The following is a 17,012-nucleotide window of genomic DNA, read 5'->3' on the forward strand; positions in this document are numbered from 1 at the left end:
GGCTGAAAGACGGGGCAAGGCAGCAGGAGACAGAAGTGAAAATAAGCTGAGTGGGCTCAGCAGTGGGTGGTCCCAGGAGTTTGGGCAAGACAGGGCTGGGCACGCTGAGTGCAGCCACAGGCCACCAGGCCACATGGTGACCTTGCCCAGACTGGTGTGGGCTGAGGGGAGCGGAGAAGAGAGCAGGTGGGGACAGTGAGTGGGGGCAGCAGAGGAGGGAGACGGAGAACGGATGCCACGGCTGGTGGGGCGTGGGTGTGGCCTTGAGGATGGCTTTGTTTTAGGAGTGGGACACGTGAGGGTGTTGGAAGGCAGGCAGGATGGTGCAGTGGAGAGGGCTGCGGGGGAAGCCGCTGGCTTTCAGTGAGGGCAGAGCAGGGTCAGGGGAGGCTGGAGAGGGGAGAAGAGTAAGCTGACTTCCATGGCAGACGGGAACCTGCCACAGGCAGGTCAAGAGGTTAGAGAAGCCCTCTGCTTGGTGGTGGGGTTCTCTTGAGTGGGTTGTAGCTCCTGAGGGTGACCAGAGAAGTTGGAGTCACCTCCTCCAGGAAGCTTTCCCAGCTTAATTGATCTGCATTCAAAATGCTGGGGAGAGGCAGGAGTCTTAGGCTGTGTTCTCCAGAGAAGCAAAACCAGTGAAGCTTATATATATAAGCCCAGACCCCCTCCCAATCTCCTTAGTCTCAATTAGATGTTCCCATGCCTCCCCTGGGTTCATACATACATATATACATATATATATACAGATATGTATATATGTGTGTGTGTATATGTATGTGTGTATGTATGTTATTGTTGTTAGGTGCCGTCAAGTTGGCTCTGACTCTTAGCGACCCTGTGTACAAAGGAATGAAACACTTCCCTGTCCTGAGCCAGCCTCACAGTCATTCTTATACCTGAGCCCATCGTTGTAGCCACGGTGTCAGTCCATCTAGTTGAGGGTCTTCCCCTTTTTCACTGACCCCCCACTTTACCAGGCATGATGTCCTTCTCCAGGGAGTGGTCCCTTCTGACAACATGACCAAAGGAGGAGAGATGAAGTCTGACCATTCTCACTTTCAAGGACAATTCTGGCTGCACTTCCTCCAGGACAGATTTGTTCTTCGGGCAGTATTCTTCGCCAACAGCGCAACTCAAAAGCATCACCTCTTCTTTGGTCTTCCTTACTCATTGTTTATACATATGTATGTCTGTATACACACACACACACACACACATACACCAAAGGAGCTCTGGTAGCATAGTGCCTAAGACACTTGACTGCTAACCAGAAGGCTGGCGGTTCAAACCCACCAGCCACTCCTCGGAAGGAAGGTTGGGCAATCTACTTCCGTAGTGATACTGCCTCGGAAACCCAAGGAGGGGTCGCTATGTGTCGGGTCTGACTCCATGACACATAACAACAACAACAACATATAAACCAAACCAAACTCACTGCCATGGAGTCCATTTGACTCATAGCAACCCCTCCTTGGGTTTCTAAGGTGGGATCAACTACGGAAATAGATTGCCTGATTCCTTCTGAGGAGTGGCTGGTGGGTTTGAACTGCTAGCCTTCTGGTTAGCGGTCAAATGCCTTAAGCATTACACCACCAGAGCTTCCCATAAACACACACACACACACGTGTGTATATAGAGGGAGAAATTTATCTTAGGGAGATGGCTCACACAGTTGTAGACACTGTAAATACCGAGTTCGTGGGTCAGACGTCAAGCTGGAGGCTTTTCCCAACTCCCTACTCACGCAGCTGCAGGGGCTGCCGAATCCAAGATGAGCAGGTAAAATGGCAGATTACTGGCTCACAGGCTGGAAGGGAAGACTCCCAGAATCAGCGGCATTTGGGCAGGGTGCTGGCTTAGCTCCAAGAACGGGAGACGATGATTAACTGGATGCAGGATCAGGCCCAGCGGAAAGCCAGCGAATGTTCCCAGGATGTCCACAAGTACATTGGAAGCAGGCCACACCCCTGAGGAAACTGCCTTTCAACTGATTGGCCACTCACAGCTCATCTCGTCATGGAGGTGACCACATCACAGCTGCTTAAACCTCTTAGAATCATGGTCTGGCCAAGTGGACACACAGTCGTAACTGTCACACACACAGGCCTGGATCAAGCCCCGGCCGCTCCCTCTGCAGTCCGTTCCTGGCCCTCAGAGGTACCGGACGACAGCAGCTGAGCACTTTGTACCAAACTAAGCTGGTGTTTGTTGCGGGTGTCCCACTTTACAGAAGAGGAAACTGAGGCTTGTGGGGACACTTTAACTCTTTCCAAATACCCACCCCACACACACCCAAAGAAAGGAGCGTTTAAGTGATGCATCCTCAGGTCTTCAGAAGGGGGCACAGGGAATGGTCTGTGAGCAACAAGGGAGGCCCGTGACTGAGGGGCCAGCGTGTCCCCTTGGAAAGGACGAAAATGGCACCATTCCGGGGGACAGGTCTCAATCTGTAGCTGGTGAGAACATTTTCAGTGTGATCCTGGTACCCTGGGGATGGGGTCAGGGAGCTCTGGTGGCATAGTGCCTAAGGCATCTGACTGCTGACCAGAAGGTTGGTGGTTCAAACCCACCAGCCACTCCTCGGAAGGAAGATGGGGCAATCTACTTCTATAAACATTTACCACCTCGGAAACCCAGTGGGGGTCAGTTGGAACCCACTCGATGGCAGTGAGGGAGTGGGGGATGGAGTCAGATCCCTAACAGGCCTTCAAGACTCCACATAGGCCCTGCTGCCTTCTGGTCATGTCCCGACACACTCACCCCTCTCCACACACTGAATTTCATTCATTGAGGCCTCCGGAGAGCAGAATGCCCTTCCCTGCCCAGACCACCTCCCACTCCTCTCCTCAGTCTCAGTTAGATGTTCCCTTGCCTCCCCTGGGTTCAGGTCCTGGTTACCCCCTCCCACTCTCCTGCACGTCTCTTTTGCAGCACATAGCAGGATTTGAACTGCTTGCTTGCGTAATGCTCGGGCCAGCCTTGGACTCCCTGCTGGGCTGCAGGTTCACGAGGGCCGCATCTATTTGTTCAACACTGTGTCCCCAGCACTGGTGCAGGACCTGTGTGCCATGGACGCTCAGTGAATGCAGGACGCGCATGTCATAGGTGTTGAGTGAATGCCATAGAAGGAGTGGGAAGTGGGTTCCAGAAAGGGTGGTTTTGCAATGGAGGACAAAACTCAAAATCATGAAAAAGACTGGGTTTGCTGGTCTGATAGAGCCTGGTGAGACCCCCGAGACTACGGCGCCTAGTTACCCTTCAGGTCTGGAACCGAACTCACTCCCGTGGCTTCCAGCCAAACAATGGACAGACATACGAGGTGAACGTTTACATCAGGTAGACACATCCTTAGAATGCTCCATCGTGAGAGAGCAGAAGGACAGTGTTTGCACAGGGAGACAGCTCAGGGCAGGAACGCATGGGAAAGAAGGACACAGGGAATAGGTAACTACGGGAGGGAGTGGGAAGAGAGCTGTTACACTGTGTGGAATTGTAGTCAATGTCATGAAACAAAATGTGTATGAACTGCTGTATGGAAAATGACTTTACTTTGTAAACTTTCACCCAAAGCACAATAAAAATTACCACACACACATACACAAAAGTGTGGTTTTGGCTTGAGCCAGTTGAAGCTGGTTTGGGGTGCTGTGACTTTGACCACAGTCCTCTCGGATACATTATTGAGTGTCACTACAAGCTTTTTCCGTGAGTTATGTCACCTAGTGCTCTTGGCATCCTTGCCACAGGGTGTGATCACCACCGCTGCCACTGGACGGATGTGGAAACCTAGAATCGGCAGGGAAAGGGAGGGAGTGGTGACCTGTCTCCCCTGAATACCTGCCCCTCATACAACCACTTCCATAGAAGTTTCCAGAAGGCAGACCCCTCCTCCCCACCAGCTCCTCTAGTTCCCCTCCCACGCTACACATTTCTTGGTGTTTTTTGAGTTTCTTGACGGTGACCTTGGCAGTTGGTTGCCCCCTCCCCTGGGACATCAATGGGGGCTGCTCCTTCAGGGCGCCAGGCTGGGCTGAGAGCAGCGGTGCTGAGGCGGCCGTGGGCCGGCAGGGGGAGCCCGTGAGCTGCAAGCCTGAACCTCGTCGGTGCAAAACCTCGGAGGAGCTCAGCCTTGCCTCTACCTGGTGCCGCCCCAAAGGGAAGGCCAGGTCCAGGGGGCAGGGCTGGAACGGGGGCTCCTGGCCGTGCTGCGTCCACGAATGGATGGTGGACCTGGGTCCCCACCCACCAGCTGTGGGACTGTGGGTGGATTCCTAACCTCTGCGTCCCTGCTTTGTCATCTGTAAAATGGGGACAATGCCAGCCACCCCCTGGGCTCCTGGGGAGAGCCCCAGATGGGTGCCTATGTGGGGCTGGGGGCTCAGTCAACACTGGGGGTGTCAGGAACAAGCCCCAGATCGGTTTGGTTCCCTGGCACTCTATTTCCCCTCAGAATGTGTATTTGAGCCCGTTGTTGGAGCTACTGTGCTGGTCCGACTCCTGAACCGCTCCCCTCACATTTTTTTAACCTCGTATTGTGGTTTGAGTGAAGGCTCATAGAGCTGATTAGTTTTCCGTTCAGTAGTTTAACAGCACTCGTCCCACTTCCTCCCTGGGTTCCCCGTTTCCGTCCCCATTTCCGTTTGGGCTCCTGTCCTGCCCCTCCTGCCTTCTGAGCTTTGTTTATTGGCAAATGCTGCCCTTTTGGTTTCGCAGGGTCACAGCGGTCGGAGGATCACATTCCTCCTGACGTCTCTGTCACTTTACAGGCCTGTCTGTGGTTGGGCTGAAGGGTGATCCCCGGGGCTGGGTTCAGTTCCAGGTTTGTAGGGTATCTAAGGGCCTTAGTCTTGGGGGGCCCCAGTGTCTATCAGACCAGTAAGCCTGGTCTTTTCTGTGACTTTGAGTTTTGTTGTACATTTTTCTCCCCCTCTGTCCAGGCCCCTGTTTCTTGAAGCTGGTCAGAGTGGGTGGCAGTGTGACTCTGGCCCTTTGAGGCCAGTTGTCCTGATTCCTTGTGTCCTGTTGCTGTGAGTGGCCATCGAATCAGTTCCAATGCATGGTGACTCCACGTGTGCAGAGTGGAACCGCACCACAAAGTTTCCAAGGCTGTGACCTATCGGAGGCAGATCACCAGGCCTTTCTTCCTAGGTGCCTCTGGTTGGGTTTGAACTGCCAGCCTTCCTCTTGGTAGTTGAGTGTTTAACTGTTTGTGCCACCCAGAGACCCCCTACTGGTGACAATGACAATGAGTAACCAGTGGACAACGTGTGTTTGGGTGCTGTCAAGTCAGTTCCAACTCCTAGGTGACCCCTTACGGACAATAGAAGGAAACAGCCCCGTCCCCCACCATCCTCACAGTCATTTCTGTGCTTGAGCCCATTTTATTTATTTATTTTTTGTGATTTGGGTGAAAGTTCACAGAGCAAATTCATTTTCCATTCAGCAGTTCATATACATTTTGTCTCATGACATTGACTACAATTCCCCACAATGCAACAGCTCTCTTCCTACTTCATCCCCATAGTTGCCTCTTCCCTGTGTCCTTCCCTCCCATGCACTCCTGCCCCCCGAGCTGTTTCTCTGTACAAACACTGCCCTTCTGTTCTCCCACAGTGGAGTGTATCTCCTGATGTGAATGTTCATCCCATATTCCTGTCTGTTGTTTGGCTGGAAGCCGCAGGAGTGAGTTCAATTCCAGACCTGAAGGGTAACTAGGGGCCATAGTCTCAGGGGTCTCACCAGGCTCTATCAGACCAGAAAACTTGGTCTTTTTTTAAAAAATTATTTTGAGTTTTGTTCCACTTTGTCCTCCCACTCTCTCCAGGATCTCCTGTGCTGATCCCCCTCCGAGTGGTTGACAGTGGTAGCCGGGCACCATCTACTTCTTCTGGTCTCATGGTCATATAGGCTGAGGATCACATACTCTACCAGTCCCTTGGACTGACTGTTTCCATGCGTCTTTGGTTTTCTTCATTCTTCTTTGCTCTGGATGAGGAAAGACCCATCTAGATGGCTGTTTGCAAGCTTTTAAGACCCCAGTTGCTGCTCACCAAAGGAGGACACAGAACAATGTTTTTGTGTAGCGTGTTAAGCCAATTGAGCTTGATGTCCCCTGCAACTATGGTCCTGAGCCCACAGGTCCAATTACTTGCTCCCTCTAGGTAGCTGGTTGTGGCCAAAAAGCCACTAGAACCTTGTCCCTTGTCAGTTGAGCCCATTTTCACAGCCACTGTGTCAGTCCATCGCCTGGAAGGTCCCTCTGTTTTTCAGTGACCCTCTACCAAGCATGATGTCTTTTTCCAGCGATTGGTCCCTCCCGGTGACATATCCATATTAAGCAAGATGAAGTCTCTCTATCCTTGCTTCTAAGAAGCATTATGGCTGTACTTCCTCCAAGACAGATTTGTTTGTTCTTCCGGCCACCGTGTGTATTCGGTATTCTTCTCCAACACCACGATTCAAAGGCATCGATTCTTCCTCTCCGGTCTTCCTTTTTGTTGATTGATAATGTGACTGTGTGCCACCGACCTGCCTGGCTTTAGCGTGCATGAATGCCTGTAAGCTTGAGCTATTCCTTGGTGGGTGTTACCCCCCTCTATAAACTTAGGGACCCAGAGGGATGTGGGCGCAGCTGGAAACTGTCAGGACTGAATTCTGCACTCAAGTCTATGGTCCCTGAGTGAGTCCCTCAGCCTCCCTGGGCCTCAGTTTCCCCTCCAGAACAAAGGAGGTAGGGTGTGGTGGTGTAGCCCCCCTCCAGTACCCCTCTCCCCATGAGCCGGAGGGAAAGATGGCTGTGTATGGGGAAGGCGAGAGTCACGTGAGGAGGGGAGACTTGGACAGGGACAAATGGAGCCGGCCTCTCCCGCCTGTCCTGATTCTCCTCCCTGCCTCTCCTCTCCAGCTTTCCTGAGTGGCCTCAGTGAAAAGCAGAGGGAGGCACACTACTTCTGCAAGGACTTCGTCAGGCTGAAGAAAATTCCGACGTGGAAGGAGACGGCCAAAGGTAGGCCCTGCGCAGGTGGGAGGGGCCCAGCTGGGTATCTGGAGGTGGCCTCTTCAGAGCCAGGGCTTGGGAGAACAGTGCAGACAAGAAGAATCATCCCTGAGTTTGGTTTGGATTTTTGGTGGTGCGGTGGGTAAGGCATTGGGCTGCTAACCACAAGGTTGGTAGTTCAAACCCACCAGCTGCTCCTTGAGAGGAAGCTGAGACAGTCTACTTTGGTAAAAATTTACAGCCTTGGAAACTCTGTGGGGGTCGCTATGAGTCAGGATTGACTCGATGGCAGTGGGTTTGGTGTGGGTTTACTGTGTTCAGGGTACTTGTCCCCTTATTTAATTCTTAACACAGCTGAGGCAAGTTCAATTTTTATTCTCATTTAAAAAAAAAAAAACCCACCCAACTCACTGCCCTTGAGTCAGTTCGACTCATAGTGCTACTCCTCCTTGGGTTTCTGAGGAGGTATCTCTATGGAAGTAGATTGCCCAATCTTCCTTCCAAGGAGTAGCTGGTGGGTTTGAACTGCCAGTCTTCCGGTTAGCAGTCAGATGCCTTAGGCTTCCTATTAGGCAGTTGGAAAACTGAGCCCAGACCCCTCAAGAGCTTTGCCTGTGACTACACGTGTCTGTGAGCTGGGGTTATTGTAGGTATCTCATCTGGGTGGGTTGTTCCGGTTCCCTGCAAACACCTCATTGCAGGCGGCCTCTGGGCTGGGGATGGGGCTGGCCTGAGGGGGAGCCTCTCTGTGACCCTTGAACCCCACTCATTCCAGGGGTGGCCGAGAAGGTGGAGGAGCCCAAGTACAAGAAGGACAAACAACTCAACGACAAGATCTCCCTGTTCCGCGGCGACATCACCAAGCTGGAGGTGGATGCCATTGTCAATGCCGGTGAGTGGGGGCCTCTGGGCGGTCGCCTCTCCGCCTGGCCCGGGTCTGCTGAGTGGGCACCAGCTGGCTCCAGTGGGGCTCGGGTTGCCGGGTGAGAGTGGCCTGCTGGCGCCACGGGAGCCCAGTGTGTCGGCCACGTGGGCTCTGCTTCCCTTGAAACCGTGACCTGGTGTGTCGGGGGCACCTCTGCTGAGCGGCTTGCAGTGTCTGAGACCATTAGCAGCCAGGGATGGGGGGGGAGCGCGGCTGGAATGGGGCCGGGCTGCCCTGCCAGGAATGCAGGGGCCAGAGTGGGGTGGTCTGACTGCGAGGGCTGCAGACGCCCCTGACTACTGCTTTCTTTCCTCCGCTTCCTGCCCACCCTGCCCCCTTCGGACCTGGGCAGGTGGGGGAAGGGAGGGACAGAGCTGCTCTCTAGCGCCTGTTCCCCACCTGCGTCTGGCTCTTGCTGGCTTGGCGGTTTATTGTGATGAGTAGGGCAGTTGTGGCTTTTATCCTGTCTTGGGGGAGGAAGGAAGGTGGCCACTTGTTCTCCTGGGTAGGCTTGTCTGGGTGAGGCCAGAAGGCTCCAGGGAAGGACTCGGGGTCGCTCAGTGGTGGTATGTCCAGAAGGACCAGCAGCCAGGGTCATTGTCACCAGGTGTGCTTTCGCTTCATGGGGCCAGGGCTGGGAGGCCGAATGCCCGCCTGGCTCACTTGCTCGCCGACCCTCCACTTGGAGGCGGGGGTGCCTTTGTCCTAGATGCTGGGCAGGTGGTCCTTCACCAGCCTGGGCAGGTCCTCTGGTCTTGAGTCCTGACTCACAGCAAACTCCTTGCAGGCTCGGGCCGCTCACGAGCCTCTCGTATCGCCGTGTCTCATCGGGCCTGCAGGGCTGAGGGTGGCTCCCCTAGTCTCCAGGACACGGTGCTGCCAATGTTGTCCCCGCTGATTTAGTTGTGATTGGGCCTGCAGGGCTCAGGGGGAGGGCCAGCTTAGGGTTTGTGTTTCTGGCATTGCTCTCTGCACCTTTGTTGGCAGCTGTGCACGGGTCCCTTTCCCCCTTTTTACCTGTCCCAGGTGCACACTCAGGCAGGAGTTCTAATTCGGAGCGGCTGGCCGAGGAAGACGGAGGGAGCTCGGGTCACCATTGGCTTTCTGCTGCTGGTTCAGATGTACCCTCGGGCCACTAGGACCCGCTGGGACGAGTATGTGGGACCAAGGTTGGCCACTCCATCTGGGCAGACACTGTGGATGTCGGATGTCATAGCTGTGGGGGTGGGGGGAGGTGATGGCGCTGAAGGACCTCCTGTTGTCTGTACTGAGGGCCAGAGGACCGAGTGGTTCCAAGTCTGTGTCCAGGGCAGAGCTCAACCATGTCCTTGCCCTCCACCACGGGGCTGTGATGGAGGGGCTGTTGCGTTCCTGGTGCCCCCAGCCTGCAGTCACCCACAGGGTGTGGGAGGCCCCGCTGGTACTCTTCTTGCCAGAAGGGAAAAGTGGGGCATCTTATCAGCTCCCCCCAGCCCACGTTGGGGGCCACCAGGGCGGGTCAGGGGCCGCAGGGGTGTCAGTTGGCTGTAGATGGAGTGGGGCGGACACTGTACTCGGTGGCCGAGATTAATGTCTTTTCCTAATTGCCCTGTGACTTGCCAGACACCGAGTGCAGCTTCTCACTCTGAGGAGCACTTTAGTCCTGGCTTCATTTACTCTGCTGGGGCTGGGGGTGGGGCCCGGGCTCCCGCATCCGCGTCCCCACCTGCCTGCCTCCATGCTCCTCAGTGGGCCCACAGAAACCCACCCGCCGGTATTGCAGGATCCTGTGAAATGTGAGGCCCACGCAGCGCCTGGCTGCGTCCCTGCCCCCGCTGGTGGTGTTGAAACACCGTCATTGCCACTCTCTGAGCTGGTCCTCTTTCACTAGCCTCTGCTCGCCTCAGTTTACCCAGTGTCGCTTGTTGTGTTCTCCTGGGACCTCCTTTTTAATTTTTCTCTAAAAAGTCTTTCTGTTGAAACCTCCAGGACCTACATTCTGCTTGGAGCCCCAGGGTTCACACAGGCCCCGGACCTGGGGCTCCCACTCAGCCACACGAACCCTCCAGTGATCCCAGGGTGACCTTGGCATTGGTGGGACCACCGTGGTCCCTGGTGGCTTTCACACTGGCCCCGCGGTGTTCAGCAGCCTTGACTCCGGCTCTGTCTGGCTCCCTCCCTGGAGATCCTGGGGCTTTGGTCCCCACCCCCTGGAGCGGGTGTGGGTGTCCACCTGTCTTGTCTCCTGAACCTGCCCTAGGAGGGCAGTATGGCTTTTGCCTCCCTTCCTTGGCTCTGCCTCTGGGTGTATATGTGTGAGTTCTCAATGGCCTTGACTCAGGCCCCTGGTGGCTTTGCCCTTGGCCCGGGAGGGTGGGGTGTCCCTGATGCCTTGACACTGGGGGGACCTTGGGGGTTCCTAGTGGCTCTGGCACTGCCCTACATCCCGGGGTCCTCAGCAGCCTTGGCACCGCCCCCAGGGGTGCATCTGTGTCGTGTCCGGAGCAGCCTAGACTCAGCCAGGTCCCCGAGTCCCGGGCCCCTTCGCTTTGGCCCCGCCCCCACCCCGCCGGCGGCCTTGGCCCCGCCCCGCGCCGCCACCAGGGGGCAGCAGAGCTCGCCTCTCCCGGCGCCGCCCCGGCGGTAAATCAGCCGGTTTATTAGCAGAATAAAATTCGTGGGGAACGCGGGGCTTTTCGGGGTGGCATAAATCTGCGTCTGTGCCTCGTGAAACCCATATGTGCTTAATTCATATGTAAAGTTTCAAGCAGGAAGAGAATACGTGTCCATTAAATTCTATTTGACTTGATTATAATCATTAGCCGTGAATAATTGCTTCTGAGCGCCGGCCCCCGAGCCACCACAGTGGGGGAAAGGGGGGAGCCCGTACTTCAGAGTGGGAACTTAAAATGTTTTCTCTGTGAAGCCCAGGGCAGCGTTGGCCCCGCGGGTGTGGGTGGCCGCGGGGAACCCTGCAGGTGGGACTGGGACTGGGGCTTTGAGAGCTGGCAGCCTGTGGGTGGGGTGTATGTTTGTCTCCCTGCCAGATGGAGAGGGGGCCGGGAGGGTGTAGCCGCCACCTCCCCTCTGCTCGCCAGGCTGCAGCTGCAAAGACAAGAGGGGCGGGTGTTGGGGGAACAAAGGGGGACGGGATCCCCCAGGCCTTTTCCATCCCGAGAAGTCAGGGTTAGAGGGGACTCCAGCAAGGCCGAGGCACCCCTCCCGTGCCTGGGTAGGACCCTGAGGATCCCTGGAGAGGGCGGGGCCTGGTACCTTCCTGCTATCTGTCCTCATCCCTCCCCCCCACTCAGAAAATAGGACTGTCTCCCACCTGGTCCTCTAGCAGCGAATCCAGGACTGGCTTTTACCTGACTTTGTTGCTGTTGGAGATGTGATTGGGGAGTGTATGTGAGTGTGATGTATGTGCATGAGTGTGTGTGGGTGATGTGTGGGGTGTGCATGAGGTGTGGATGTGTGTGTATGATTATGTGTGTATGTATGTGGGTGTATGCGTGATGTGTGAGTATGTGTGTGGTAGACATGTGTGAATACACGTGTGTGGAGTGTGTTGTGTGATACGTGGGGCATGTCTGGTATATGTGTAGTGTGTGTGTTTGATATGTGTAGTGTGTGTTTGTGTGATGTTGGATGTATGAGTGTGTGATGTGGGGTGCATGTGTGGTGTGTGTATACTTTTGTGATGTGTGCTGTGTGTGTAATGTGTATATGTGGTATATGTGTGTGGTGTGTATTTTTGTCTGATGTGGGTGGTGTGTGTATGTGTATATGTGTGTGTATGTGTGTGATGTGTATGCATGTGGAGGGTGTATGTGTGTGGGCTGTGTGTGATTGTCGGGGTGTGTAGGGTGTGATATGTGCTGTGTGGTACTTGGCAAGGAGTGGGGCTGGAGGCCTGGTTAGTGAGTGGAGGACTTGGAGTTGCAGAGGTAGAACCACCATGTCCAGGGCAGCCCCCCAACTTCACCTGCCCCGCCCCCTGGCCCTCCTCCACCAGCTGCCAGCCGATGCCCTTGCAGCCCCTGTGAGCAGCCCGGCTCCCGCCATCTGTGCTGGCATGGCTTCTGCCCGTGGGGGCACAGTGTATCCATCTTAATTAAATCGGGCTGCTGCAGGGGTGAGATGGTCCTGGAGCCCCAGCAGGCCCCCATCCTGTGGCAGGAAAGTCTGGGGGCCATTGGCCCCCTGCTGTGTTTGCAATTCTCTGCCAGCATCTGGGCCTGGGGAAGCTTGGGGGTGGGGGTCCTCCACCGGGGGCAGGAGGTACTGTGGTTGCTGGAGTTGTTTGATCTTCCCTTTGCCCAGAGGAGTATGACCTTGACCCGGTCCCTTCCTCCTGTGCCCTTGGGTCCTAGCTTACCAGGCCTGTGCCTGTGGGGCACCCTTGTTCCTGACAGACAGGGGAGCCCCAGGCAGGAAGTGCCCTGGGCACAGAGAAAGACCCTCATTCTTGGGCAGCCCAGGGGTCCGACCTCTGGCCTTGGCCTGCAGGGCATGGCGGGACAGATGGGGATGAATGCGACACTTTGTGCAGAGAGAGAAGGGACCTTTCACCACCAAGTGGTCCTCAGCTGGCGGCAAGTGGGGCAGCCCAGGGTGGAGAAGCCAGGGGCCATGGCATCCTAGCGCTCCCGCTGCTAGCGCTGTGGCCTCGAGCCTCCCTTTCCCCCTCTGAAAAGAGGCATCACCAGGCCCCACCCACGGTGGGCGTAGGATGAAGTGCGGGGCCCGCCCCGCGCTGGGCGTGGAGCCTGGGACACCACGGCCCCCAGTAAATTATTACTGGGAAGTGGGAGCTAGAACAGCTAAGTAGAAGATAACGTGACAAAGCACTGCGAGGTGTGAAGGAAGTGGCATGAGACGCGCAGGGACCAATTAATTCTAAGGGGGTGGCAGGAGGCAGGCAGGGTGGCGAGGCCTTGGAGGGGCGCAGGCGCTCGGGCCATCGGTGAAGAACGTGTGGGAAGCCGTGTCTCACATCACAAGTCAGCCTCCGAGGAGGGAGTCTTCAAGCTGCTTATTTATTTAAACTAAGGCGTGAAGTGGCACTCTGTCTCCTTAAGTGCCGTGGCTTTGGTTCATGGGAAATGTGCCAGCCGTTTGGTGGATCACCCCTCCTTCTGAGACCCCGGAAGCCTTGGCTTCATCCTTTTGCTGTCTGGAGGGTCCGATGGAACCCACCTGGCCAGGAGCAGGCTAGGCCCGGAAGCAGTCACCTGAGTGTCCACCGAGCGGCCTGCGCCCCTGCTCCCAGCGGTCCCGGGGCCGGCGGTGGCAGCCATGTGTGGAGTTGATGATTTAGTGACCGCCTTGATGGACTAGCAAGCAGCGGGGCTGGAGGGACGCGGACTGCCTTGTGGGAAGTGATCAGACGCTAAACTGTCGCCGTAAATCGCTTTATCTGTCACTTCAGATTTAAATGTGTTTGCTGAGGCTTGCTGGCTGCCCGTCGCCAGCAGCAACCTCTCTATAGTGGGCAGGGCAGGCCGGACCTGGCGAAGCAGCTGGCTGGGGCCGGCCGCAAAGCAGGACCTTGTCACTGGGCTGGGCCTGGCTGCTGGGAGGAAGGGCGCCCACTGCTCCCCTGTCCTGAAGGAAAGCCCAGCATGGCAAAGTCAGGCCACCTTCTGTGGGTATGTGACCATCCCAGAGTCCCTGTGGGAGACTAGGGCCCCACTTTCAGGGAGCAAACCCTGCTCAGAGAAAGAGAGAGGATGCCCCCCACCCCTCGGGGGACAGAGGCAGAGTTGGAACCGGCTCATTCAGTGCCTGTATATGGCGGGCCTGCTGTGGACCGGGCAGTGGGCAGCCTGGCTGCAGAAGACAGTCTCTCATCGCCAATATGGGGATTGAGGGTGACACATATGAATGGAAGGGACTGCAAGGTCTGTGAATGATGGGCACCTGCTTGCAGGGGCTGGAGGCAAGCCTGGAAGGCTGCCTGGAGGAGGGGGTGCTTGAGATGAGCCCAGGGGTCAGTAGTTCGGCAAAGGCATTCCAGGGGGAGAGAGAGAGAGGTGGTAGGGTGAGGTGATGCAGATGGGACTTGGGGTGGCTCTGAGAGGTCTGGAATGAGCCATGCTGGGTCCTTAGCTGTGGGGGACTGGCGCTGGATCAGACTTAGATGTAGACAGATCCCTGGGGTATAGACAGATGGCGTGGGCTGTGTAGAGAAGGGGTTGGTGGTGTGAGCGTGGAGGCTGAAGACCCTGGAGAAAGGGAGGCACCCACTATGCATGCTGAGGCTGCTCAGGGTGGCAGCTCCGGGGAGCGTGGGATGGTAAGGACAGCGGTGCGCAGAACTCAGGGTCTCACTCCAGACCTAGGTTGTACCGCTTGCGCCCTCTCCTGGCCTCCCAGTGCATATCAGCCCCATTGTCCTGATGGGGAAACTGAGGCTCAGAGACACAACACAGCTTAAGGCCACAGCAGTGGAGGAGCTCGGACCGGGACCCAGTTTGACTGACCCTAGTGCTTTCAGAAAGTTCATTCTTTTCCAGAGCAGATGGGACCACTCTCTCTTTTTTTCCCTTTTTCTTTTCAGGTTGGAAAATTTGGGTCCTCAGAGTACATGTTGGCTGCCCTTACTATAAAAACCAAACTCAGTGCCTTCGAGTTGATGCTGACTCATGGACCCCCATTGGTTGGGTTTCTGAGGCAGTAAATCTTTACAGAAATAGATTGCCCTGTCTTCCTTCTGCAGAATGGCTGGTGGATTTAAACCACCAACTTCTGATTAGTAGTCAAATGCCTTAAGCGCCGTGCCACCAGAGCTCCTTAATAAAAGAAACTGAAAAGTGGAGGAGGCATGTGGTGTGGGGTCAGGGGAGAGGGTCAGTGCAGACAAGACCTTTGAGCCAGCATCTGGGTCTGGGGTCCCTGGCCCCATGGGACCTCCATGGTGTCACTAGTAGATTGTTATTTAGTGTGTCCTCTGTGTCCAGGGCCACCTCATGCCACACATGTGGCCTCATTTCTGAGGCCGGCCCCAGTCTTCCCCCAGTTCACAGGTGCTGGGCACAAGGAACCAATCTCCTGTCTCCTGGACATTGGGTTTCAGCGTGACGCCATCAGTTTGCTTTGTCAGAAGCTCCTGGGTCCAGTTGGAGGGGGCGGCATAGACTGGGGGGCAGTCGGGAGGCGGGGGGCTCTCGCGACGTCTTCCCCCATCAGGAGGCCCAGAACACCTGAGCCGGTGCCAGCGCCTAATTTCCGCTGCTGCAGGAGGAGGGCCGCTCATTCCAGAAGGCCGAGACAGGGCTACATAAATTCATAGACGACCGACCGTCTGCGCCTAAAATTATCGAGATTCCCCTCGCTCTGCACGCTGGTCCAGGGAGCTGAGCTTTGGCTGGGTGGGTCGGGGAGGACTTGGGAATGTCCATTCATGCAAGGTCTTACACCAAGTCTTGGGTTTATTAGCCAGAGCCTCGCCACCTCCCAAGGAAACATGAGGATGTAGGCCCTGGACCGGAGCCCCTGTGTCCTGGGTCTGATGACTCTGTGTTGGATGACTAGATGGTGAGAGGTGTTCGGACAGCGCAAGGGATTTAATGAACCATTTATTTCACACACACACACACACACACACAGCCCCGCCGTGCCCTCCTCCTGCCCAGCCCGGCCTGCCCTGCCCATCGTGGTTAGGCACGGAAGTCAGGGTGCGGAGGGGCTGCTCCATTTTGCACACATGGATACCTGGTGGTAGTTGTTTGTTGATGTTAGATGCTGTTGAGTCGTCTCTGACTCATAGCAACCCCTATGCACAGCAGAACGAGTGCCTGGGCTGTGCCAGCCTCACAATGATCCTTGCCTTACCTCAGCTCCTCGTTGCAGCAGGTGGTGGTGGTGTAGGAAAACAAGGTCCTTACCCCCTGTCGCTAAGAGCCAGTGATCACAACGGGTTCAAGCGGGAAAGTGAAATGTTTACTGAGTGTCGACCCCCAAGGAGACAGAGTCACGTCCCTAAAATACCTGTCTCCTGGAGCAAAGGGGAAAACATGGCCACGTAGGGAGACAGGAAGGGGGTTGGAGATCCTGGGACGGCCAGGAATGTCTCTGTTCCTCTCTTCCCTGGTTACTCCGGACTCAGCGTCCTTCTTCTCAGGGTCGTCTCGCTTCATAGGTTACGGTTCTCGGCCAAAAGCAGTCGCGGGAGAGGGCTATGCTTAGAAGAATACGTAATTGAAAATAACAAATCTAAAGCACTCAGTGTCTGTAAAGAGGTTGGCTATTCTATTTACTTAAAAGAAAGCGAAAGGGAAGGAAAATAGCAGGTTAGTCCCTGTGATGAATGTCCGCTTTAAGCCTGCCTGCCAGGCTGTTAACGTCCTGTAGTTTGCAGTGAGGGGCCCCTTCGGCCTCCACTGCAGACAGTACGGCTGTCCTTTGGGGTCCTTGTGAGGTTGCTGGCTCTGCACTCGGCTCTGGGGCACCAGGCTCACTATGACCTGGTGACAAGAGAGGGACAGTAATCTGCTCAGGGTCACACAGCCGGGAGGTGGCAAAACAGCCTCAAGCCCAGGCTTCCTGACCCACAGCCCCAGGCCCTTCTTGGCCTTTTCTCTCCGTCACGACAAGTATGTAGTTAGGAAGCACCGGTTAGGGGTCCCCATCTGGTGCCCGGTGGCCTCTGCCTGGCTCCTGCCCGTCCTTGAGGCCCATGGCCTCAGCGCCCACACCTGGGCGTCTGCCCGTGTCCCCGACGCGCTCTCCACTCCAAGCACTGAGCTGAGGAGGTCAGAGCTGGGGGGAATGCATGTGTTTTGAAATTAATGGGGACCATTAAACCGGCCGAGCATGGAAAGGGCTGGATCTGCAGCCTTGGCTCGGTGTGCTAGAATCTTCCTCTTTGCCTTGGCTGAAGACCCTGGGAGGCTGCCTGTGTAATGGATGGGCACTCATCAGCCCTAAGAGATGAAGGATGCAGCCCCTGAAGCCACAGAACCCCCACCCCCAAGGACCAGGGGCCCGTTCCTCAGACACTGGTGTCTGTGGGGTGTTGACTCTGGAGTGGCCTAGTCCTAGCTTCCAGTGGCCTATGGCAGGTGTGTCTTCATGTCCCACTCAAACATCCCCATTGCCCCACTGTGT

At 55.9% G+C, this 17,012-nt stretch overlaps 1 protein-coding gene across 1 annotated transcript in view; it reads left to right on the forward strand.

Annotated features, from left to right (window-relative positions):
- The window catches only part of MACROD1 (mono-ADP ribosylhydrolase 1), a 179,521-nt gene that overhangs the window by 11,014 nt on the left and 151,495 nt on the right, over positions 1 to 17,012 (forward strand). Inside the window, exons 2-3 of the mRNA XM_007944990.1 lie at positions 6,905 to 7,006; positions 7,773 to 7,889. Coding sequence (XP_007943181.1) covers positions 6,905 to 7,006; positions 7,773 to 7,889 — 219 coding nt within the window. The remainder of the gene's footprint in view (positions 1 to 6,904; positions 7,007 to 7,772; positions 7,890 to 17,012) is intronic.

The sequence above is a fragment of the Orycteropus afer genome, unplaced genomic scaffold (genome assembly GCF_000298275.1).
Source record: "Orycteropus afer afer isolate SDZICR_OR568_19922 unplaced genomic scaffold, OryAfe1.0 scaffold00130, whole genome shotgun sequence".
Classification (NCBI taxonomy): domain Eukaryota; kingdom Metazoa; phylum Chordata; class Mammalia; order Tubulidentata; family Orycteropodidae; genus Orycteropus; species Orycteropus afer.